The 26866-nt window shown below is 39.8% G+C and overlaps 1 protein-coding gene across 2 annotated transcripts; it reads right to left on the bottom strand.

Moving 5' to 3' along the window:
* Window positions 1-1121: 1121 nt before the first annotated feature.
* On the bottom strand, window positions 1122-25668 carry SLC17A8 (solute carrier family 17 member 8). 2 transcript variants are annotated; one of them, XM_053943125.1, is made up of 12 exons: window positions 25553-25668; window positions 18406-18658; window positions 16203-16321; window positions 12731-12845; window positions 12174-12261; window positions 10227-10313; window positions 9172-9311; window positions 7549-7698; window positions 4955-5087; window positions 3577-3687; window positions 2106-2233; window positions 1122-1506 (listed from the first exon to the last, which is right to left on the bottom strand). In XM_053943125.1, exons 1-12 carry the CDS (start codon window positions 25651-25653, stop codon window positions 1168-1170), a joined length of 1764 nt encoding a protein of 587 aa, XP_053799100.1. In that variant the 5' UTR covers window positions 25654-25668; the 3' UTR covers window positions 1122-1167. The 2 variants fall into 2 exon arrangements, with proteins under 2 accessions (XP_053799100.1, XP_053799101.1); XM_053943126.1 differs by lacking the exon at window positions 7549-7698 and having other exon boundaries at window positions 25553-25653.
* Window positions 25669-26866: the final 1198 nt, after the last annotated feature.

Here is a 26866-nt window from a genome sequence, read left to right as displayed (position 1 = left end):
GCCACAACGAGTCTCTGAGTTGCAGCTAACTGAGATGATACAGCATGCTCCAGTGTTGGATTTTAAAAATGGTAGAAAAAGGCTAAAGCCACTTTATACTGTCAAATGTATACCAATGGCAGAGGATAATTACTTTTATACATAGGTACCCTGTTAACTCTCAAATGGTACAGTGCTTCATTCATAGCAAGAACAAGACTTAGGCATTGAAAAGTTACAGATCCAGATCTAAATACTCCTGTAAGTTCATTCACTTAAACGAGGACTGTTGGTGTTGAGAGCAGGAACTCTATCAGTATAATACTAGAAAAATATATTCAAATTACTTCACAATAATGAATTGAGTAAGAATCCTAATCAAAACAGGGCTAAGATTTCCTTTCATAAGGATTATTAATATTGCATCAGTAATGATGATTTTGTATTTAAAATTATTTCATGCCAGCACAAAATCTTTGGAGGGGGAGAAGTTTTGCAAGTATCCATTTTATGGTCTTATCCATACTCTGTGGGGTGTGCCTATAAAGATATCTGCCAATCAGTTTGTAGGAACTGTTGAAGCAATCCTGTGCCACCTCTGCCACATGTTCCTCTTCCCTTTGTTGAGTGACTATTAGTAATTAATTACAGCCTACTGTCATATATCTGCTTTTCCCTCTGCTCTGATCTTTCAGCATGAGTTTGTGATTTGACATGGATTAAGCAGTTCAAATGCCACTCTACAGGAATCCTAAAAAGGCAAAGCAGGGCTGCTCACTACAGACTGTGACACCACTGGAGACCCAGGGATTACACAGATCACCGTGGATCCACCATGTGGTATCACTTGTCCTTTCTCCATTCAGATGCTGAGGGAACTCCTTGCTCCTACAGTAAGTTCTACAGCTTGCATCAAGCATGACCTGCCAGGACTGGTCATCTAACCGGCACAGAAGCTCTCCCAAGGTCATGTAATGGCTGGGAGAGGATTTAGGATCACTTATCCCAGTCCTATTGTTGTTAGCCTTCTTACACACCATTGGGAGGGAACTGTCACCCCTCAAATCTAGCCATGTGGCCAGATGTTATGTAATTGAATAAGACAATAAATGTGAATACCAGATGATTTGGGGCAGCTAGGCAGGAGTCATGGGAGTAGCTGCTATACAAATCTTACAGTTTCAAGTGTTAAGACAAATCTCGAAAATTTTCATTTTCATAATGGTAAGAAGTCTGTTCCTCCATGTCTTGAGTTACTTGCTTTTGCTTCCTCCATTCCCTTCTCTGTACTTCACTATTTTGACTGGTAGCACCATACGTTTTCTTTGGACTTACAAAAGTTTCATTGTTCATCTCTGTTTCCTCAGCCAGTTCATCCTGATCAATTATGCCACATTTCTCTTCATTGAGGTTTTCGGGATCAGCCCATTCCTGCTTCTCCCCAGAAGCAAAGATAGCGTAGAATATCACACCACTGTAATGCACCAGGGCTGCAATCAGAAAGACGTTCTGCCATTCTTCACGGGTCTGAAAGAAAGGTGCAGGTCTCATTAAGTTGCCAGTAATAAGAAATATCGCTTTCTGAATTACGCCATGAATTAGCACATATTGAAGAATGACTGTGATCACTGATTCCTGATGCTGAAGATAGAACAACTTATGAGAACCATTGCAAAGATTTTTTTTATAGATATAATTACAGCAAATATAATAAAACTTTGTCTCTTTGTTGTTTTTTTTTCTCACAGTAAAATTTCACTCTTGCATGTGAAATATTTGTGGAGTTGGAAATGCAGGGATTTCTCTATCAACTACATAAATATTATTGTAGATCAATGTTTGCTTAGAAACTCTACCATGGGGGTATGGAGTTTTTCCAAGCACAGTTGTATGGAGATACTGCAGAGACTTGGGCTCAGGTGGTATTAAATAATATCTGCCTACACAGATAATTAGTTGTAATAGCTGAGAATTAGGCCAAGGTGGTTTTTAAAAAGTAAATGTTTAAGACAAACAAAAAGCAGCTGCAGAGACCAATGAGGAAATGGCATCCCAGGAATCTTTGAAATGTCTTAAATTTGTTGCATTACATAACCCTTTTCCTAGAAAACATGGAGAAATGTTACCTTATGTTTTGTCATTGCACCAACGATGAGTGGGCACACCATTCCCGACAGTGTCCCCACGCCGTTGGAGATCCCCATCAGAATGCTGGCATAACGAGGGGCTATGTCCAAGTGATTCACATTGAAGCCTACATAAAATGAGAGAAACAGCCAACTGTACAGCAGTGCACTACCAGGCCAACAGGGCTTTCTACAGCCATTCTGGCTGAAGAAGACTGAAAAGGTTAGCAACCTCCCTACTGCACCTCTGAAGATTATGTTGTATAGAAAATAAAGTTTACTTTGGCTCTGTTTGAAGTGTCTGTACTTTCCATTTTCTCGTACTGGAACGGTGAACTTGGCAAATATTTTTAATTAAGGAATCAATCCCTCAAATTAGTGAAATATCTTCTATCTTTTTATTTATGTAGTAGTGTTTTTAATTTGTGTTTTAACCACATGAGTGGTTTAAGAGCAGTTTAACAACTTGATAAAAAATATAATATAAACCAGTAAGAAAAACAATTATCCTTACTGTAGTGTGTCTTCTGAGCACATATTTTATTAAGAAATAAAAACAAATGCTAATTATTAGCTCAGATAACTATCATTCATTAGGTAATGAAAATTAGTCATATTAACTGTGGATGATCACAAGAAGTGACGATTAATTCCAAGTGCATGGTAATAAATAAGGTAAGAAATAGACTCCTGGGAAAAATCCTGCTATAAAAGTTGATCAATAGAAATTGCCAGCTATGCAAGGACCTTGTAACTGAGCAGCAAAACCACTTCTCATCTGCAGAATCCTGAAATAACTGAAGACCAGCAGTTACTTTGCTGGTCAATTTTGTTCAATAGATCCATGTTCTTGGCAATCTTCTTGGAAGATCTTCAATCTTAAGAAAATCTTTAATCTTCATAGCAAAGCAGGTTTATTTCAGCGATGCTGGTATTGATGGTGCCACAAAGCAGCTTGAGACTATAAAACGTGGGTGAGACCCATAAAAGTGTTAGAAATAACTTCTGGAGAAGGGCTGGATGTAGAATGCAACAGAGGGAGGGCTGACATAGAGAGCAGAAATTGGGTGCTAGGGTTGGGGACAGGATTGCAACTGATAACCTTTGTGCAACTATTCACTGCATATTCTCTCTCTCCCTCTCTGTCTCTCTCTCTTTCCTTTTAGGCATACAGTTAAATAGGATGAAAAGGTGATTGACAGTGTAAAAGTATATTAGAAAATAACAGCATAAAGCTGATGTAAATTGGAATCAATAAAGAGCAAGTTCTTTTCAAAGCTTCAGGTATTGTGTGCAGCATGTTTCATAGATACCAAAGTGAATTAGTTCTGATATGGGAAGAAATAAAGAACACCCCATGAGTTGCCACATTAAGAGCAAACAAAATAATGGAAATTATGACAGTAAGAACAGTGAGGATAATAACATCAGTTTTATCATTAATAAAAGCAAGAATAAGATTAATTCTTACCTGAAATTGCAAAGCCGCTGAAGCCTACTGCTAACACCAGAAAGGAAATAGCCACACCTTTTGTGTGAGAATAACCAACCACCAAAAGCAAGGTTGCTTCCATCCCAAAGCCTTCCAATGAAACACATGAGAATGAATTACATTTAAAATTCTAGTTGCCATGAAAATACTAATAAGCACTATCCAGAGTAGCAGCTTAAAATGAGAGAAAATTATTTTGTATATTTTAGCTATTCTTGAACACACTTGGGAGCTTTGTGCATTTGCAGAAATATTTGTATATTTATTGTTTGAGAATATATTCCTTTTTTCTCCTCATTCACTGCTGTATACATGACCCAAACAGTTGGTGAAGTTAATTCACTGTATTCACTGAGCAATATAGGAAGACAATTGAGAAAGTGAGTATGTGCAAAGGGCAGAAAAATTCACAAACCCACAAACATTTGAGTGAAAGAAGAAAAACACTTGCCTTTAATTTCTCATGGTTGTAGTGATACAAGATGTTTTTGGTAAATGGAACAAAAGAGTGTTTTACATACAACTGTGCTACCAACACAACAGGACATCCCTGAGCATCACAGGGAACTTCCAGTCTCTGCCATTACTGGAAATTAGTATTTTCTAATATGTGACATTGCAATCCTTCTGTTTTGTTTTGTTTTAATGACATTATTAATATGCCCTGAACATACAATTAATTTAACCATCCTTTCTGAAGATGCATAGCCAAGTTATGTGGTATCACTGACTGCAGGCATCTCTATTTCTAGGAGCCTGTGCCATCTATAAATAATGCAAGCCAGCAATTGGCAGTGGCAGCTAACGACTCCACAGGCTGCCTGGCTTGAAATCTTTTCTTTAATTCAATATCAACCCTACATGTCACTGATTTTTCAGTTTAGTGACTGAATTGGAAACAAATTATTTTGTGCTGAGTTAATATTTTTCTGTTCATCCTTCATTTTTTACCCCCACCCTAACCCTTTCAGCCTTGTCAGTGGGCTCTGCTGGGAGTAGCAAATGGGAACATGGCCAGTGACTTCAAGAATGTATCCACTGGGAAAGGGTGTCTCCAGCACCATGGTACAGGGTTAACTTTGTCTGTATGGGTTTGCAGGATGAGGCCTATTTGATCATACTATGCCCATTCAATTAACCAAACTTCTTGTCTCCTCCCTTTTTTAAAGCATACTCATATGAGTAAGGATTTATGTCATGAGGCATCAGCTCCCCATTTAATGCTTCAGATTAACCAGCTATAAATGCAATCTTGAGTAAATTGTCTCTTGTCACAATTAAACATGGATGAAACTATGATACTTGCATTGACTGCAACACACAATTGAAATGTCATATTTTCAGAATCCAATAGTACCTCCACAGTTCATGACCTTCCTTACAGTGGTAGTGGTTAAGATCTTCCTACTCCGTAAGAAGTCAGCTAGCTGCCCTCCAATGGGCACAATGATTGTCATGACCATGTGAGGAACTGCTGACAAAAGGCCAACCTGCAATTAGACAGATGCGAGCTTTACTGTCATTTCTCCTTCAAGATTTAGGGGCAAGAGAACAGGAACCATAATGTTTCTTCACCTCTTTTCCCCTGAATCACTTTATCTGATTACAGCAGATGCTCAAAACTGGGTGAGGGAAGAAAGATCTCCTTGTGGCCCAGGAGGAGAAATCAGAGCACAAGTGAGAATCTCAACTTAGAAATGCCATGCAATATCCTGTTCATATTAAATTCTATCGTAGACATCACAAAGCCCTGTCATATGTGTCCTGATACTGGCGTGCTCTATCTTGGCTTTCAACTGTGTTTATATATTTTTGTTATTCATGTTCTCAAGGACCTCCTTCCTGAACAACAAATCAATCCCTGTTACCTGCCTCTGTGTAAAGGAAGGAAGCACCTGCACATTGCATAGGGACGGACATCATGAAATAATTTTACAAATAATTAAATAATCATATATGTAAAAACATGGATTTATATTTATTCTTGTGGGATTACAGCCTACAAACTGATGTTCTTCTTTTCATTTTCACAGAATCCCAGAATCCCAAAATGGTTGAGGTTGGAAGGAGCCTCCTTCTGTTCAAGCTGGACTGCCTAGAGAATGTTGCCCAGAACTGTGTCCAGACAACTTCTGAGTTTCTCCAGGAGATTCCACATCCATTCTGGGGAACCTGTTGCAGTGTGCAGTCATCCTTTAGTAAAAAAGTGTTTCCTCATGTTCAGAAGGAACCTCCCATGTTCCAGTTTGTGCCTGCTGAGCACAAAGTTCAGCTCAGAGCACTACTGAAAAGACCCTATTTTAGTCTTCTTTACACTCTTCCTTCAGATATTTGTACATATGGATGAGAACCCTGCTGAGCCATCTCTTCTCCAGGCTAAACAGTCCCAGCTCTCTCAGCCTTTTCTCATAGGAGAAATATTTCTACTCCTTCATGGCACTCCATTGGACTCTCTCCAGTATGTCCACATATCTCTTGTACTGTGGAGCCTGGAACTGGACACAGTACTTCAGGTGCACCCACACCAGTGCTGCATAGAGGGGAAAGATCACCTCCTTCTCCCTGGTGGCCTTTGCATGATGCAGCCCAGAATACCATGAGTCTTTACTGCAAGGACACACTGCTGGCTCATGTCCAGCCTGGTGTTCAGAGGACTCCCGGGTCCTTTTCTGCTAAGCTGCTTTCCAGCTGGGCAGATCCCAGCATGTACTGGTGCATGGGCTTGTTCCTCCCCAGGTGCAGAAACTGCACCTGGGTACACTTTCCCTTACTGGACTCCATGAGGCTCCTGTGAGCCGCTTCACCAGCCTGCCAGGGCTTCTCTGTACAGCAGCACAACCCTGCAGTGTAGCAGCCACTGCTCCTACTTTTTTGTCATCTCCAAACCTGCTGAGGGTACACTCTGCTGCATCATCCAGGTCATTAATGAAGATGTCAAATAGGATCAGATTCAGTACAACCCCTGAGACAGAGTTTTAGTGATCAGCATGTCATCTTCTAGAAGCTTTTCTTTGAAGCAGTAATTTAGTGAGAAGTTTGAGTTTACTTTCAGTGGTGTGCAACCTCGTTACATTGACAGTTGGTTTTACACTGGTTTTAAATTAGTGAGGTTCACAGAGATGCAACTCTAACATTAATGAAAAGCAGCTCAGAATAAATAGATGTACTTTTTCTTAATATCTCTCCTCATGTCCATGCCGTACTTAGACTGTCATTGCTACCATGCCATAACCATTGCTTCTCTTGCAGAACCTGGGCACACAGTGCTCCCAGAATAGATAAATAATTATTTTCTTTGTTATCAGCCTTAGACTTGCTTGAAAATAATTACCACATAGCAAGTATGTATGCTAAATGAAAAAGTTTTAAAACTTTTCTAAAACAATTATTCTGTATTCCTCATTCATGCTCTGAAGAGGAAGTGTAACAATTCTGATTTTAATGAAATGGTGGTGGCACAGAATATAAGAATTTGATCTTCATTGCTAATGAAAAGTCACAAAAATCAAGAAATTAAATGGTTAAATGCTGAACGGTCAACACTAGACAAAATGTACATTTCTAGTTATTTATTTAGTGGTTTTTCATTATATGTGAGGGCTTTTAATCAACTATTTCCCAAAATAACTTCTCCTTTCTTCCTTTTTCTAATAATTTGATGCTCACATACTTTTATTTCTATCAGGTCAGCAGAAGTATGTCATCCCAAATACTGGGAATAATCTACTGTAATGATTCCAGGTCTATCTGGTTCTCCTCAAATAACTAAACCATAGCACTAAGTGCCATGCCCAGTTATTTTTTAACATCTCCAGGTATGATGTTCACCTCCTCTCTGGGCACACCATTCCAATATTTAACTACCCTTTCAGTGAAGAAATTCTTCCTGATGTTCAGCCTGAAGCTCCCCTGCTGCATCTCCTAGGCCACTGCTTACTCTCAGACATTTACCTTGCTTATTGCAAATCCAAAGACTTCTTCAAAGTAAGCAGGCTGACTTATAAGGAGCAAGTAGAAGGTCCAGCTTCTGCAGAAGTTTGCCACAATGATTGCATAAACTGGCATTGAAGTGAAAAATCTCTTCCAGGGAGTATTAAATTTCTAGGGGGAAAAAAACACACAAAATTGGGTAGAGAGAGGCAAAATAAAGAACCAGTATCTTTTATTATCAAGCCTATTAGGTACATTGCATGCAACTTACATCGTAGATCACTTCAAATGCAAGTGAAATATATCTCTTGAATTACTGGCAGAAAAGAGGTAGAGAAATTTTCTTAGAACAGTTAGTATTCTTAAGGTGGATACTGCACTATTGCCCTGCTCACTGAAATTACATGAGGTCTTCTGGAATCCTGCTGTTGGGATAACAGGATCAGTTAAAGAATCAAAGAAAACTAGAGAAAACCTTGTGTCATTCCCCAATTTTTGGCATGATGCAGTTTGAGACATTCTATTGAAAGGAGTGGTAAAAAAGTGTTGTCCAAGCTAAGACACATGCAGTAGCACAGCAACAAGCAAATACCTGCTTCAGCCTAATTAGTTTAATTCAGAAAAAAAAGGCCTGTGGTACAGAATTTAATTTCTTGCTTTTCTGATTTCTTGCTTTTCTGGCATTTTCAATTACTATTATGCTCCAATATTCCAATCAGAAGCTGAAATCTATAGCTATGGCAATATACATTGATATTCTCTTTTTTTTTTTTTTTTTTTTTTTTTTTGAAAAAGATGCTAATTGTGCTCTACGGGCCACTGCATGTGGTTGTGTGTGCACCCATGAGGTTGGTACCAGTTTTCTCTGCAGGAAAACCATCTTACTGCAAGGAAAATCCATAACCTGGAACAAGTGTGTGTGTGTCTCCAGCCAAGACTTGATCAGCCAAATTTCAGATGCATGCCCAAAAAGACAGTCTGGTATTTTACACTCCTAGCAAGGCTGTTACCAAAAACATGTAGAGGAAAGACCTGGAGTTATTTCGTTCAAGAATGTTCAAAACTGAAAGTTAAGAATAAACAAGAAACACCTTTGTTTTTCATTACTGTCAAAAAAAGTTGCCTAAGGGAGCAGAGGGAAGTTTGATGGGAAAATAGGTTTTAACTCAAAGTTTCCAGGATCTTCTCAGAGAGAGGATAAGAAGTCTTAAAGAACCTGAGCTGCTGTGTGAGTGAGCAGGGCAGAAACCCAGTCCTTAAGCTATTAGATTTGCAATTATCCTTAATAGGAATTCAAAAGGCAGCTGGATAATTTAGTGTCTGCAGTCAGATTCTTATTTAGCCAAATCCATGAATATTTTTTAGAACAAGCATGACAGTTACTCAAGAGCAGGAGGCCAGAATGTGTGGTTCCCCCTCCCAACCCTTCCCTTCCCTCACTAGATCAGAGAAGCTCCATAAGCCAAGAGCTTAAACAGCATTATGTGTTTTCCTGTACTCATCGCTCCAGCTGCAAGAGCCTGATTCTGTACTTTTCTTGAAAGGAAAAGCCCATATTTCTGCTAACAGCATCCATCCAGTCATATGCTCATCTTCTGCAAAGTGCTCACAAATGACAACAAGGAAAGCCTTTTTTTTACTTACACTTGCATTAGCTAGGCTGGTTCCTTCTCCTATACTTGTTTCTATATATATCCTTTCTTCATTGGTTATTGTTGGATGCGCAGCAGGACTCTCATAGGCATGAAGCAGCCAAAACATGTACCAAACAATCCCAAACATTCCTGAAGAGGCAGGAAAAGCAACTTGTTTTCAAGGTCAATAAAGCTACACTTCAGTATCTGCAAGCCTTGAAATTTGTTTCAAGTGCCAGTTAAACAAAACCTGCAAAGAAATTATGCCCAGGGAAGTAACAAAATATGGCAACTAACTGTGTATATTGTATGCCTGCTTGCAAAGTATTTGAGCATTTTGTCACTTTTATTACATTATGCATAGGACAAGGAAAAGGCAGGAAGAAAACTCTCTGTAGAACCTAGGAAAAAAAAAAGCAGACGGACCATAAAGTGGTGGCAATCTGCATGAAGGGACTTCACTGTAAGATGGCAATGGCAAATCTTGTGCTGTGTCCTGTATTTCTGGGGAAGACAGAGAAAACCCACTTCAGCTGGGCTGCTGATGTGCAAGGCTGGTTGCAGCCACCTCTGCCACACACTGTGAGGGGAAGAATGAGGCACCACAGATCAGCCACAAGGCCATACCCATGGGACCGCTTTGTAAAGTGGCACTGCTTTATTAAAGATGGACAGCATGGGGAAGATTTCTCAGGGCAGAAGTTTTCAGGTCCATTTGGCTCCCTGTCAGCAGCATTTGCTGTAACTTTTGCTGTTAGTGTGCACTCTGGGGCAGGTCCCACACAAGTGTTTGTGCTGCAGAGGAACCTTTGCAACTGCATCCAATCCTGTCACTGGGTGACCATGGGCCGCAGCCTGGTCATTGCAATTTTACAACCTTCTGTAACAGATGATTACAAAATGAAAGCTCTCATAATCTGCAATAAGTAGGGAATAAATTGGAGCACCCATTTGCAACCTCTCCATTCATGAAAACAACTTTGATTCATCCTTGTTAGACAGGTTTTAGTAAACGACTGGCAGTACTGATCTAGTGGCAGATGTCCTTCATGTTAGGCAACTCACCGTAAATATAAAAGACTGATGACCATCCTATGTACTGCACCAGCACCCCTGCCAGGGGCATGGCCACCACTGCACCTGCGTAAGACCCTGCAGAGAAAACAGATCAGTAAAACATGCCAGCTGTGGTGGGTGTGCCCAGCTGTCAGAGCAGCTGATCCAGACAGGTGCTCATGCGAGCGGAACTGGAGGGATGTGTTTGACTGACTTTTTATGAACTTGGAGAATGGCATGGAAGCTCCAAAATTTTGAGTGGGGTGACAGGAAGAACTGGCCCCTCATGCATCAACAGTCTCATTTTGCAGAGTTGTGCCCTGTATGGAAGTAGGATAGCAGGATTTGCAAATCCAAAACTGATGACAGACAACTACAGAGGCGCATGCTATATGTGTGCTCTTGAATGGGAAATCCCGCCTGGCACTGTGGTGGGTGAGGTGAGTTTTGGAGAAGATAATGGACCAAGTTTCAGAAGCTTCATGGAGGAATCCTGATGAGTGCAGATATGTTGGGAGGCTCTTGTCATGGCCCTAGACCCATCATCACACAAGCACTGGTAGCAGAGAGGGTGCTCAAACCAACCCTGAGTCTGTGTAACCATGCTTAATTCATATCAGCAACATAAACAAACAGCTGGAATAATTAGCCAAATGTCGACAGGGAGATAAAAGAGGATAAAAATGTGGTCTGCGCCAAGTTTTCTGATTGGGAAATACATAATACTGGTGAAATTTCTAAGTGTCTTGTGGAAAGAAATGAGTATTTAAGTGCAATCTAGATAATAGGCTTCAGTGCAAGACAGTGCCAATGGCTTTACATGTTGCTCTGAATTATTCTAGGAAATGAGATACTTATGGTTTTGAGAGTAATACATGTTTTGTTAATAAACATTTGTTAATGCTCTACTCATTAGCAAATACTTCTCTGCAATGAAAAACTTTTCCCTCATCTTCATGTAATTAGTTTTTCATACAGATTTCCTACAGAAAAGCCCTGGGCCAGAATGTAGGTAAAAAGCCCAGGAACTTGCTTAACCTGCATTTTCCTAATTTTTCCATTGCTCCTATGCACCATTCAAGTGAAAGGATCAGTGATCTGTAGCCACTAAAATGGGTGTCAAGCTGAAGGATGAATCTTTCTCTAGAGATCCCATGCTAGGAATTTCAAGGAGGGAAGATTGAGAGTGGAGAGGCTTTTTTTTGGGTGTTTTCTTTTGCAGGAAGTGAAAACACCTAAATAATTAAAACCTGAAGCCATCTGTAGTAAAAACAAAATTCCCATAATATACAAACATGGGGCTTTTTCCATTTGCTTCACTCTTCCTTTTATTCTTTATTTTGTTTTTTAGTGCTGTATTTTCCCCAGCCATACAACTCTACTGCTGATGGACAGAATTTTTTTCCTGTGACTTTTACATTTTTACTGAACATTTTCTCCTACAGACATTCATCTTCAGCTGTCAGCACTGGAAAGGAACACAGAGAAGAGAGTAAAATATATGTCTGATCATAACTCAAAACAGAATGAAGCAGGACAGCTGCTGGCAAGAAGTTACATCACCTCCACTGCAGTATATTGAGCAACCAGCCTAAAGTACTGAAGTCTTTTTCAGATAATTTTAAAATGTGTGCTTGTTTAGGAGCATTCATTGAGTATGCATAATAAATGGAATCCCTAAGGATGATGCAAATAAAAAAAAACCAATATAATTTCCCTCATGTGAACCTCTAGACCCATTTTAGTTTATTATGGGAGCCATTTTAAGTGTTGGCTTTAAATGATAAAATGAAGGCATATTAAACAAAAGAGGACTCACAAGCTCCTAAGCTAAGGGTACAAGGTGATTGTAGCAAAGGGCAGAGGGTCTGTGCAGCTCCTTCAAATAATGAAATTAATAAAATAAATCTCATAAGGATACATGCTTACATAAACCATATAAGCCCATCAACTCACCACAGAATGAAGTGGTAGCCAACCTGCTTCTCTCCAGCGGCGGGGCCCACTTACTCCACATCCCATGGCAGGCTGGGTATGTGACGCCCTGGCAGACATTTCACACATCACATGATTTGTGATTTCACTGCATTCCACTTGAAGTAGTTGCTGATGCTATTCCTACTGCCTAGGTGTTTGTCACCATGGAATGATATAGGAAGGGTAAGGTAAGTCTGGAAGAGCTCGATTGTTTGAGTATGAAGATGTCACACTAATCTGAATTACCTATTACCTGAACAGTAATATGTTCTGAGGTAAAAACACTGTTTAGTATATGCAGTTGATGGCACAAGAAAACTAAAATAATTCAAACTGCAGCACCAGAAACATATATTTTTCTTTAAGTAAACTTAGAAATATAAATCAGGATAATTAAAAATTATCAACTCAAAAGGAGCAGCAAGTAAAATCGTATATTGATCAGAAACCCTGATAGAAAGAGATCTTACAGCTTCTAGAACCAAATCTCAAAATCAAACTCAGTTTGAAAGGACCAAAATCGTGTGTGCTCCTACCTCCACCAAACCTTGAAGAATTCTCACAAACATCACACAGCCATAATGCACTCTTGCTGCAGAAGGGATGATCATGTTCAGTGTAGAAGTTAGAAAGATAGCTGCACCAAATACCCTATGGAGAAAAGTAGCATGAAAGGGAATACAATTATTATCTATTCTTCAGAAGTATTTTCATGTTCAACTTTATAAATATTTATAAACTTATTTTAAAATACATTGTTACTATTTTTTTTCTTTTAATAAGTATTTAAATTGTTTGCATTTCAGTCTCTGAAAACTTGTTCACAGGAAATATATGTGACTTCATTTTTGTGTGTGGTCTTATTCACAGTAGGATTAACGGTTGTGTTATAGCATGAAAAATTTACAGTCAGAGAGCAACACTGTTTTATCTAAATTCTCTACACCTCTTGACAACAGCAACAACCCATGTCTAGAGAGCTCATTATCTGAGTGACAAGAAAGCGCTAAACAGATGAGCACAAAAGCAAAGAAGCTGAGCAGGCTTCTATATAAATCAGTTCCTTTGTCACTTCTCTAAGTGACAAAGGAACTGATTTATATAGAAAACGGTCTGAAAATATGAATTAGAATACAAAGCCCACAGTCATATCTTGACATTTAGGAGACTGCTTTAAAAGCCAAATAAGCATTTAACTGAGAAATAAGTATTATCTCACTGTGGTGATCCCTGAAGAAAAGACTTCTGCCTTTTGCTTTCTTACCACTAATAGAAATATCAGGTCTGTTATCATAACACTATTGACTCAGGGAACTGCAGCAAATCATGTGAATTAATAACCATGTGAAAGAAGAAACTGTAACAAAGAGAACATGTTTAATTATCCAAACAGCTATTGCTAAAGACCGAGTTTCCAATCTCTGCTACTTCTTTTAATGCCAACTCTTAATATGCCTAGGTTGTAAATGCATCATTTATACTGAGTTAGAACCAGTCACTTCTGCTACTATTTAAAGGGTTGAGTATTGTTTCCACAGAGACAGCATCTTTTCATCCATTCACTGCTATTTATCCCAAAAAAGTTTGTCTCAACTTTGACAAGAAATATTCCAGGTTTTTTTAATTCATTCACATATTCTTCTGTCCTCACTACCACGATTCCTGGACAGGTGCCACTTTTGGATCAAGACAGTCTTCTTCAGCTACAGACTCCTCTGTCCAGCAGGGTGCTCCTACTGAAAACTGATATCAAGAGGTGCCTCATGTTTCATGCATCCACCAAGCAATTCTGAAATCACACTTAGATGTGTGTTTGAGGATAAGCAGCAAGTTAAAGGGATGGTGTCAGTAATTAACTTTTTGGTGGAATGCAGATCTACATCAATTTGGGTGAATGTATTGAGTAAATTACATAGTGTTAGAGGGGTTTGGTGCAAACCCGTAAAGCACTCAATATTTTCAGCCATTATGAGATCTATTTGAATCCCACACTATTATAGATAATTATATGCATTAGAGAAGTGCCTGGGGTGGGTCATCCATACATATGTTCAAGGTTGCACAGTTTAAACAAGTGGCAAAGAAGCCTTTGCCTAAATCAGTATTAGCATAGAATCTCATTTCCAGAGTGCAGTTGGGACAAAAGAAAGTTTTTCCTCTTTCTAGGGCTGGTAGGTTCATTGGCCACAGAGCCCCTGTTTTCCTGCCCTGTGTCTTAGCAAATAATCCCTCTGAAACTGAAACTTGGCACCACTGGTGAACCTACCTAAGCTGAAATTGGTTGGGTAAACAAGGAATAAAGAAAAAACATGGACTTAGTGAATCCTATTACTGCAAATAGAAATTCTCTTTGAGCTCAGCTCTTGAGCTATTTTTGTTCCTCAGCAAATTCTACACCTAAACCCAGTTATGATGGGCAAATCCATAATGTAATGTTGTAGTATAGCATTAGATTGAGTTGGAAACTCTCATGGGGATAAATGCAGAGCTTTCTGTGCTTGTGCACAGCCTGTGCTTAAGGAAACACTCTGCTGACAGAACAAATCAAGTTATGGTGTAAATGTAGTTATTTTATGGTTTGCAAGTAAATTAAGGAAGCACAAGCTAAACTAATAATATGCTGAATTATTCAGCCAACAGTGTGCACATCTGTGTTTTGGAGCCCTTCTGCTGCAAAAGCTGGTGGCAAGACTAGAAAGGCTGAAGAAATTATTAAGCTTAGCTAATTTTCTTGGCTTACTTGGCAGACAGGAAAATATTCTGCCTAGGCACTGTTATGTGGTAAAGAAATGAATAATTGAATGAGAACAGTGCTGAAGAAGCAGCGCAAGCCAAACTCTGAGTAACTTCTGGTTATGGACAGAAGAGAGTGGGACTCAAGAGTCTGGGCAATTCTGTGGGATGACTCTGTTCTGGAGAAATTTCCAGAAGGAGATATGGGCGGGAAGAACATCCAGGCGGTCTTGTAACCCCTACAGCACTTTCCAAAATGCAGAAAGCAAAGTACTTTGAACTGGGGCAAAGTACAACATAAAACTGGTCTTAAAGATCCTTTCCAATTCTGACACTATTTGTAGATAAGTCACATCTTGTTTGCAGAGGACAAAGTTAGTACCAGCCATCTTTTTTTTTTTTTTTTTAATTTTAATCTGTAGATCCCAAGTACCCTTAATATGCATATCTCATAAGCTCATTCACAACCAGCTGTCATCAGACAATCTCCCTCTCCCTTGTGATAATATTCAAAGTTCTGAAGACCTTTTGCAGTAAAGTCCAAAATCAAAGTTAATATTGACAAAATTAGCTAAGTTTTTCTTATTCACATTTTCAAAAGCAGTTGATTTAAAAAAAAATAATAAAAATTGGCTGACAAATGCATTGATCATAAAAAAAAAAAAGCCTGTACAGATTCTCAGACTTCACCAAGCAGAAATCAGAAGGCTCTATTAGAAGTTTTATGCAATCTTAATTAAAGTCAGTACTGTATCCAGCCTTGGCAAGGATATATGTGTGCATGAGGATAGATTGGTGACTTCATATCATAAATAATTCTGTAATTCCTTTATTCCCAGCTTCAGTCCACAGGAACTGTGGACTGTTAAAGGAGGAAGACCAAACACTGCTGGAAAACTATTGTTTGGTGTTAAGTTGAGGTAAAAAGCGCTAAGACAACTTCTTAAAGACAAATGTTTCAACCATCATTGGAAGCATTAGGTCTGATTTTCCTTGAACTCTCCAGATAGCATTGTTTAGAGAAGAAATGTGTAAATATTTGAGATGAACAAGTTAAATTGAAAAAATCAGCAACAGACCCATAGTGGAAGTCTTGTCCTCTGAAATAATTTTTGTTTAATTATTATTAATAATAATTCTTGATAAATACTGAATTTTCAGCTTCAGATGTGCATTTCTGAAACATTAATTTGCTATTTTAGTAATTCCCATTTACGTAGCATAAAACAGTGGTCGGGCTCTAAAGTTTAATTCATTAGTTTGTTGTTTTCTTACCTGTTAGCAGCCAATTTGTTTGAGATGAACCCTCCTGGAATTTGTGTCACAATGTAACCCCAGAAAAAAGAGCCATGAATGAGTCCTACAGTCTCTGGATCCCAGTTGAATTGGGCTGTCTGTAAAGGAAATGGGACACATGCTGCAAGATAAAGCATACTCATTGTAAGATAACTGTTGCTTAGAAGTCACATAGAAGTCACCCTGTGCTCCAAATCAAGCCTCTTTACACTGGCTGCTCAGGATTGCTGGGCTTGATAGCCCCCAGTTAAGGCAAAAGGATGTTCAATACCCCTGTGAAATTACTGCTTTTGCTCTTAGAAGTGGGAAAGGTTTCAGCCATAAAGTAGCTAATGTTGGACCTTCAACTTCGCCACTTGCCACTGCTTCCCCCTAGCCTCCTTAAACTTGAAGCCTTTGCTTTCAAGACTGCTCAGAGTTATAAGAAGGACCTTTCAATGTACATATCCATTTTCCCAAGATTATCAAGGTTGTTTAAGTCCTTTGAGTTAATTTGCTTCATGGTCAGATTTGTTCACGGTTCTCCCTGTCAGGGCCCAACTCTGATCATCCACTGTCAGCGTTAAATGGCATGGAGCAGAAAAAAGTTGGGGGCAAGGAGAACATCTGAAGACAAAGCAATCTGAGAATAAAACCAGGTAACACTAGCCAATGACTAGTTTATCTTTTGTTACAAGTGAGGCCAGTGTAGCCAGTTGTCACTAAAACACCACAGAGAACTGGCTACTGTAGTGATAAGCATTAACATCTCTTTTTTTGATATTACTTTCTGCAGGTTAAAAGAAAAACAGGTTTTCCCACTACATTGATTTTTTGCTCACGAAGAAGCAAACTGAAAAACAGCTCATTGTTTGACCTACAGCCAGATGGCATTAATTAGCCAGACATGTTTACAGAAGGCTGAAGGGTTTCCTTCCCCAACAATACGCATTTTAATGTGTCCCACTTTCCTGTGCTGAAGCACTTCTGTTTAAACACCTAACTTTATGCTAGCAATTTCCAGTTGAGTTTTTAGGTAGTGTTAATTTCTGCAGGCAGAAACCATGAGATATGGAAGAAGGTTCCTCCTTATTCAGGAGATGCTCATGCCCAAACACTATGACTTTAGATTTGTGGAAGAAATTTACTTGCATTTTTTGAAATTACCTTTTCTGAGCTTCCCAACCTATGCAGGCACATACTTTCTCTTGCTCAAGGACAGAACCTGGAAGTCCCAGCAGCACCATGGGGAGCAAGGATTAGACTGAATAAATACAAATTCAGCAGGAAATCTAAGCATGGCTCCTATGATCATGAGTTATGGATACAGGCACACTTTTAACATTGGAAATTTACGATAGACATTTTCTGCACTCTTCTTTACCAAAAGTTAAATGATGTAGGAGAAAAGCTGGTGAATATTTGCACAGCATTTCATTCAAGAGTCAAAATTCCTATGAATTTATTAGGCCAAAAACATTCAAAATATAACCAAAAATAAGTCAACAAGTAGAGCAAATGTAGAGATTCAAGTTCATAAAACCCATAAAGAGACACTTGACATCACAGCCAAACACTGAGGGAGGATGGGGAATGCTAAGGTATGGATTGAACCTGCTGGGGTGCATTGATAAAGCTGTGTTGGATCTGCAGTGGACCACATGTCATCCACTGCAAATTTGAAAATAGCTTGGCACCTAGCTCTTAATAGCTCCAGACAACAATCTACGTTGTTGAAAACCTGATGCCTTATTGCCAGTGACTGCTTTAAGATCATGAAAATTATCCACTGATATGAATGTAGTAGCTGCAGCCCTACATAAAATAATTGATAATTCCTTCTGCAGCAGCATCAGAGCACATTTTCCTAAGAGAGAGTAAAGAGCAAAAAATTCTGCCACCACGGCAAAATCTGTCTACAGCTGACAGATCAGGGACCCGGGAGACATGCAAACTAATTCAGTTCACATTTCTGGTACTTATCCTCTCCATGACACTGCAAATCCTCAGCTCTTGAAGATTTTTATGTGACTTCATCACATAAATAGGAATTAAGTGCCTGCACATCTATGCGTATCAAGACTGGTGCATCTCCCTCCTTCTGTTTTTTTAATCTGTGTATACACAGGGCTTTGCTATGTGGCATTTGGGTGATTTCGCAATAGGATCTGCTGAGAGCAGTGGAAGGAAGACGTTTTCTCACCTGCAGCTCTGGCTTTCCATCGACATAGACAGTGCTGTTGTTGACCATCTCCACGATGGCCACGCCCAGGTTGCACCTGATGCCGAAGGAGATGCAGAAGCCCAGGCCGCTCATGATGGCGATGATGTAGCGCTTGGGCAGGCCGCAGCAGTAGCACTCGCACAGCGCGGGCCGGCGGCCGCTCGCCGCCACGGGCCGCCCCTCCGCCGTCAGCTCAAGGGGCTCCTCCTCCACGTTGGTGCCATCGATCTTCCTAAGCAGATGAGGGAAGAAAAAATGAAGGTGGCCTTTCGTCTCAGTAAGATTTGCTGAAACGTGGATGGACAGTTCGATGCTCCGGTCACTGCTGTTGTGAGGTGCTTGTCTCCTGGTAGTGAGGTGAGTTAATGCTGGACAGGCTGTGAAAGGTTAGCAGAGACTACAGTTTTTCCTGAATGACTTCTGAAGGTTGCACATCTGAGCCATCTAGCCAGACAGCCAGCTGCAACAATGTTCACAGGCTATTCATGAGAATCTACCTGGAGGTCTGTTGTGATAAATTCCATTGATTCTTTGGAAAATTTACATTTAAATTAAATTACCTAATTTCTAACTAGATCTACTAAGCAGAGCTGCCAGCATGTTTCAAGAAAAAATACAAATACAACACAAAGCATGGTTTCACTGAGCCCCAAACTTCCTAGAATTTGTTTTCTCCTGTGAGACAAAAATCAGGGTTGTATAGCATAGGAGAAACCTTTCTGGCATTAGATTCCCTTATTAAAGACACAAAAGAGACAGGCCCAGACCTTCTCTGCCTGGAGGCATCTGAAGTCACATGTTCCCTCTTCTCTGAAATATCCTGCCACTACAAGGACTTCATTTGCTCCAAAATGAACCCCTGCAACTCCTATTGTGGAACGTGTCGCCCTTTGTGTAAAATACTTACTATGAACTGAGATCTGAAGGCAGACAGGGGCTTTCTGGGCAGTAAATCCACCATTCCTCATCAGCAGAGGCTGAAATGGCTTTGCCTGGGATCAAATTTGGTGTGGCAACTGCAGTGCAGTTGGGAAGAATTAGGAGGGAAGATGCCAGGGATGGGGCCTGAATGGGAGCAAATGACACTCAGTTATATCAGCCTGTGAGAGGCTGGCCATCAGCTACCATCTAACACAGGAGTGCAGCTCCTCAGGCTTTGCATATCCAGCCTTTCCTTTTCCTACAGGCAATCTACCTGGGATATTCATATTAAAAAAAATGGCACTTCCATGCAATCTGGAATTGCATGATAGGTGCAATTAAAATTTAATTTGGTCTCTCAGTCTGATTAGGGCTATTAACGTCGTGCTGCAGGACCAGGCAAAGTCTGTGGCAGGAAAGGTGAGGTAAGACAGAACTAGACACACCCACCAGCCCAGAGCTAAATAATTCTTTTTCTAACATTACCTTTCTAGGTCTATTTTAAAATGCAGATTATGGTTTTTCTGACAGGCTGAAACACTTAAGGACATGGCTAGCTGTGAATACGTTACTAACCCACTGAACACTAACCATGAGCTTAAGGTTAAGCTTTTACTAAGAGAGGCCTTGATCAGCAGCCTTTCAGTGTTGGGATCACCCTGAAGCAATGAGCTCAGGATCCAGCTCTTTTTGTGCCTGCCATGGAGTACTGTGAAAATATGAACAGTTAATTAACCTAAAGGAAGCCCAGCTTGCCATATAAAATGATGAGATTATTTCATTCACTCTTTTCTGATAAGAAATAACTTATTTCCTTCTTCCACACATCTGGCTGAGTGTATTTGAAACCTAATGTATATATTTGATATGTATTTGAAACATCAGTTTTCAGTATGAAAATCAACTTAAACAAATACTGACAGAGCATACATGGATGGGCTACATCTCACTGGGTTGGCTTTTTTGGGACAGTGTTGGTTAAATCACCACTTTTCCCAGTTGCTTTAGATAGTACTCTGCACTAGACAGTTTGCACATGTTCCACTTAAAAATCTCATCATTTTTAGGCTCTAGAGCTAACTGGAGCATCATTTACTATATTATTCCTTTTTACATGACAATATAAACCCATTATTTCAGCCATAGTCTTAGCAAAAAGAAAATAAGCACGGTACAGTCCATCAGCTCATGTTTTCAAGAAACACTAGAATCACAGTATTTTGGGCCAAAAGGGAACTCCTGGGATTGTTTTATTTAATTCCTTTCTCAAACCAGTGCTCACTGCAAAGTTAGATCCTTAGCTCATTGTCAGACTGGAGCAAAGACTTTCCATTCAAGCAAGGTAACACAGAAAATGTGATGTTACTGTGGTGTTATTGGGGGTGATTGAGATCTTATTATTCACCTGCAGGGAAACAGCATTTGTTAATGAAATGGGAGTACGGAGACTAATTCAGTCAGGCACTTGAAAAAGAAGACACCATATATTCTATGCTCTATGTGTTAATAGAGGTAAGTGTAAACAGAATGAGATACCAAAATAAAGACCTCAGGAAGTAAAAAAACAATTGAATTTTTTAGAACTGTTGTCATCTCCAAAGTGTTATTAACAAGCCAAAAGAAATAATTTTTCTTCCTCTAACCGCATATAAGATATTGATGGAATTAAATCAATTAACAATTTTCCAAATATTACCAGGCTCTATTTATAAGAGAGACATTAGACTTTAGGGGGTGCATTAATTTGGGCAGTTGGCAAAGATTAGACACTTCATGCAAAGCCAAAACATCTGGATGTTTTCAGCTGGCTGTCAATTCAGATAGGCATGAAAACATCCTTCTGCTCCAAATTCAGTGCTAAAAGTGGTGACCTAGGACTAGCACCGTGGACCAATATTGTCTCTGCAGAGAAATTAATTATTCTGCTGTTGTATTTGACTAAGAAAAAGAAGCAAGTTGAGGACTGATCCACCATCCTAAATCCACACAGTTCATTTCCTACTCCCAGAAATTAATTTCAATGCCTCTGTACTGGGTTTGTCTTGGGGAAAATTATTTTTCAGTAGCAGTCCAAACACACAGGTATTAGAGCAGTGCAGACATTCACATAGCCAGTGTCTGCACTGGTTTTTTGGTTTTATTTTATTGAACAGGTACATAATGAAAATATGGCAACTCCATAAAATTATGAGAAATTTATCTTCCAATTGATCCATATATTTTCATAGTGTTGGTGAAAATTTTTACTAGTTGTAGACCAATGACTTAGAAGAAAACTGCTTCAGGGCCAGTGCTCTCCTCTAATTATCAGCCTCATGCAGGAGATGCAGGCATGCATTTTCCTGCACAACAAATGTTCACTCCTTAGATCTGTTTTTCCTTTTCCCAGCAAATATACAACACTTGGCAAGTAAGAAGGGCTAGGTTATTTGAATATGCATCCATATTCTGTGCTCAAATGTCATAATAACTCAATGCAAAATTTCTCTTTTTTTATTGAATGCCTACTCTGGCATATACAGAGTTTTGAAAGCATGAAAGAAAATCCCCATCAGTAATACATAAAATCCCTAAAGCACATATACATTCAGCACTCTGTATTTAAGGGAGTTTTAGCAGAGGAATTAGTTCTTTCTTTAAATGATAAATTAGGTGTACTAGAATTCAATTTCATTTTATTAAAAACTCATTGATTCTATAGTAACAGGCAAATGTTAATATCCATTGTGTTAAAATACATTCTAGAATGGATTTCACCAGATGTTCACAGGCAGCTGGAGCACAATCATACACAGTGTTCAAAGCTCACACCTACAAATCCAGTAACTACAATGATCCCTGCCTAACTTCAGAAACCTATACAGTAATTATCAAAAAATATCATTAATCCAAAAGCAGACACAACCTCCTAAGATCTTATTAATTCTTCAGGGATTTGTCCAGGTGATAATTTTCCATAATAAATCCTGTATTTGATGCATTGGTACCCAGCACAAATCCCAGCACAAATATCCAAACTCTCTCGAGTTATTCAGGGCATGGGACCTCTGTTGCTGGTTTCTGCATGGTATTTCCATGAAACCCACAACAAGGCCCAGACACCGAGGGACTGCATGTCCCAGGTGCTGCACTCCCGGGCTGCAGGGCAGTCTCTCCCCAGTGCAGTGGTGGAGCGCTGCAGGGATGTTTGTCCCTGGGGCGCTGCGGTGCAGCGCTGCACGAGTGCACTGAGCCCTGGCACTAACAGAGCTACAAAGGCACAACTCATGCATCAGCTGGGTCTGCACACCCCACGCTGCGTTCACAGCACTGCACGGTCTGGGAGGCACCAAGCTCCCCCTGTTTTTGCACAAAGGGAAAATCTGAGAGGAATAATTCCATGATCCAGCACAGTCAGAGGAGCCCTGTCCACTGCAAGTGTCTATCACCCAGCTTCAAGCAATTCAGGCTAATTCACCAAGGGACATCTACAGCAGTCAGAACTACGCCTATCAGGGCTACACTTCATACAGCAGCCATGTGGCATAGCCCATATGTTTTTTACATTAAAAGTGACAATACTGGGCTGTAAACCCACTTAGACACTTCCCACTTCTTCAGGAAGCCCACAGTTGCCATTAGCTGATCCTGAAATCCTGACATTCTTGAAGTAGGCAGAGCCTAAGATCTTACTTCAGTCTTTGCCATTTTCCTTGACTTCAGCAAGCTCACAGAAGGACCAAAGTGTTTGTGTCTGTCAAGAAGATCTGCATGAAATCTTTCTTTTCTGAGAAACATAATGATGACAGAGCCATAACTCTGATATTCATTCACCCAAGCCTTGAATTCTCTAATATTTTTTTACCGACCCACTGTATAAAATTAATCAAGAAAAAAAACACTTTTGCATTAAAAAAAATTATACAAAGCATTTACAACATTTTCTAAAACATCTTCTAAGATCTCACAAATTAAACAGCTGCCAACAGCCTAAGGAAAGGATGGATCTTGAGTCTCTCAGTTCAGTCCCCCCAGCCTCCCTTGCGGGATCCAGACACCCTAAAGTCACCTCCTGTGAGCAGAGGTGACTGCTCACAGCACCCACCAAATAAGCACGCCCGTGAGGAGGCAGTAAGCTGCTTTATGATGCTTGTGCTTTAGCACTTGAGCTGGACTGTGGATAATTGCTATGGAGCAGCTGCTCTTGCCAGGCACCCCCTTCTGGGTCTGCTGTCTTGTTTGCAAGACAGAGGAAATGTGGCAGGAAAGCACAGACCAGTCATATTTACCAAAGCTAAAACGTGGTTTTCTACCCATTTTGGCAGTTTTGACATCAACACATCACAGTCAGTGAAATCACAATTGGAGGTCTAATCAAGAATGTGCATTCTAAAAATTCATCAAATTATGATGAATGCTAGAAGAGAAACCAAATTATTTGCTGATTTTCACCACATTAAAGACAATTGGATTGGATGAAGAGCAAAGTCAAGGTTGCAGCTGGTATACAGGTATATGTACCACCATATAAAAGCACAAGTGCAGGCTCTCATTTGTAGACTAAGCTGTAGAGAATGAAGTTCATATTAAAAACATGCATGTTTAATTCATTTATGGAAACTTTCAAATATGACTGCATATTTCCTACAGGACTGCTCAAGTTGCAGCAATTCTTACTTAGATCTGACTCCAGACATAGTAAAAAAATTTAGTTAGGATTATTTCCTCTGCTGATTGGTACATCTAAGGAAGGCTCTGAGACACCTATGTTTAAAACAGAAAATAATTAAGTTCAACAAACTTTCTTGCATCTCAAGTGATATTTGGATTAATTTGATTCAGGTGCAGTGTTGCTGAAGTTGGCTGCCTCTACTATTAACTGTGCAGGAACTAGCATGACAGCTTTAATACATGACTACAAGAGGAGAGCAATCTGGATAATCTGAAGTGAGCCCAGTGTACCTGCCACTTCACATATTCACTTGATACAAACCTTACAGGTATTTGGTAAATTGATCAGCAAAGCCCACAGGAAAGAGAATTTATCATTAAATAAATGACTTGAATCAATGTTCTAAGAGATAAACAGATTTCCTGGAATTACTGTAGAGCATTGCAAAAGTAAAAAAAAAGCAAAACATCAGGCTTCATCTGTAACACTGTAAATTAGAAAAAGTTAAGTAGGAACTGTGTAGAACACAGATACTCTGTTCACATGATAAAGAAACTGAATAAATCTAGTATGATATGTGTAAATTCTTCTAAATTTTCTTGTTATCAAAGGCTTGGTTAGATATACCAAGAACTGTTTCTTGACTCAAAATAGCATTCCAATAGAAGGCAAAGGGGTGGATATGAAAGCAAATACAATTCAGTCACTAGAAAGACCTTCAGCTAAAATGTTGGCCTGATCCACACAAAGATTTAAAACACAACATCAAGCATGGAAGAAATGCCACTAACCCCTCTGGCTCTCATCTATTGATTACACAAATAAGTGTTGTCAGTAGCCATTACAAACAGAAATAATCTTCTATTTAAAGGAGAAATATCTTTCCCTTTATGAAACTGGTAATTTCTTACATCATATTTTCATTTCTCTAAAAATAAGAATCCTCCATTTCTTTTTTCTTCATAAAACTATCAGGTTAAGATGAAAATTTTAAATCTTTTTTTCTGCTTTTGATAGCAAACAGCTGCTTCTCCTTATTCGCTCTCTAATTTGCTAGTGTCAGTAAACTCACACATGCACATCTCTATTGAATACATTTTCTCTTACTGATTTGGAACAAGCTTTAAAAAACCCCAGACCTGTAATTTAGGAACATGAAGTCTAATTTCAAGAGTGGCATCACTGAGAGTGTTAATTCCCATTAAATTATTGCTTTTTCTCATGCAAGCTAAACCACAGAATTAGTCACATTTAATTATTTAAAGGTTTTTTAATTAAACAGTTCTTCAAGCTTTTTCAATATTAGAACATTATTTCATAATTTATTTTCACCTTTCTTGTTTAATATAAATATTCTATGATCTACAGTCATATGCTGTTGTAAATGCTCCTTTTACATCTTCTGTCTTACAGCATGCTGTCTCACTCTCTGTACTCTGATGTTAATTTTGCAACTCAATATTCTGTTTTATGTTTATACATTTTTTCTATACTGCATTTCTGTTAATAAATTGAATCAATGGACCTGTCTGGGAATTTTCTGTTGGGTTTTACCTTCTCAGATTCCCCAGCGAGTCACTAATGGTGTTCTTCACCTCTTCCTTTCCTGGGTTAAAAAATCTTTCTTTCAGTGAACCAAGCCCTTTGAAAGGCATTTTGTCTTTCTTCTTCAGTAAATCCCTTATGTTAACGAGCATTCACTTCTGCTGTCATATTTCCCAATGCCAGAGCCGGGAGCCTCCACCAGTCCCTTCGGTGACCTCTGCAACAACAACCAGTTGCTCAAGAAAGGAGCAGGTAAAAAATAATAATTAAAAAAAATAAAGTCAGATCTTGCAAAGCCAGAAGGGAAAAGCTGTGGAGTGAAGCCCCCCGTGAAGCACTGAGGGCTTGGCAGGCGCTTGGAGCGGCTCTGGCGCGCTGGGTCGGTACCTGTGCGGGGCAGCGGCTCCGAGGCTGCAGCTGGGAGCTGCAGGTGCTGCTCAGGCCAGCGTCCCTGGGCAGGACGTGCTGCCTGCTCCACAGGCAAACCTCAGCGTGGCTCGCTGGGGCTCATCCTCAGTGCATCCCTCCCTCCCTCCCTCCTTCCCTCCCTCCCCTGCCTCTTTCACACCGAGATCCTGTGCAAGGTGGTGCTATAGTAACAGACACAATACCTGTCCTCAAGCCACTCCAGTTCGCTAATAAGACCTCATCTATGGCAAGGGCCAGAAGTTTATTAAATATTTACGAGTCCCTTCTGCAGGGACGGAATTATTGCAAGCTACAGTTCCCATTCACCGTGTACCTCCGCCCAGGGGAGGCCCCCTGCCCCAACACACTTGCTGGTTTGAACCCAAAGCTGCCTTCCCACGCCTGGTCATTTATTATTGATGTTGCTGGGCCCTTGGGCAGACAGACACGGAGGGGCATTGGTGCGATGCTCTTTGAATAAGCAATGAAAGACCAGCCATAAATTGAATCCATTGCATTTTTGAAACACAAAGTGGCTCAAAGAGGTGAGCCAGTCCAACCCAGTGTGACTTCATGACAACAACATTCTTCCTAGCATGGCAGAAAGGACTTAATGAAAACTCTTGTGGAAATGCAGCCTGCCACTCCACTCATCATGCCTGCACATTGGCTGGAGTCAAATGAAGAATTTCTGCTTTTGGCAAGGCCTCAGATATTGGATTTGAGTTATGGACAGTAAAAAAAAAAACCAACCAACCAAACAAACAAAAAAACAGAACAAAACACACACCAAAAAAACCAAAAAAAACCCCCAAAGCCACAAACCATTTCATATATTGCCTCTCCTATTGGTCTCTCTCCCTTTTAGGTGAGGGGGAAGGCAGAAACTCTGTAGACTGTTAGAAAAATGGAGAT

Source organism: Vidua chalybeata, chromosome 5, assembly GCF_026979565.1.
Source record: "Vidua chalybeata isolate OUT-0048 chromosome 5, bVidCha1 merged haplotype, whole genome shotgun sequence".
In the NCBI taxonomy this organism is placed as follows: Eukaryota; Metazoa; Chordata; class Aves; order Passeriformes; family Viduidae; genus Vidua; species Vidua chalybeata.
The sequence above is the reverse complement of the archived record's forward strand: the minus strand, read 5'-3'. Positions and strand labels throughout refer to the sequence as shown.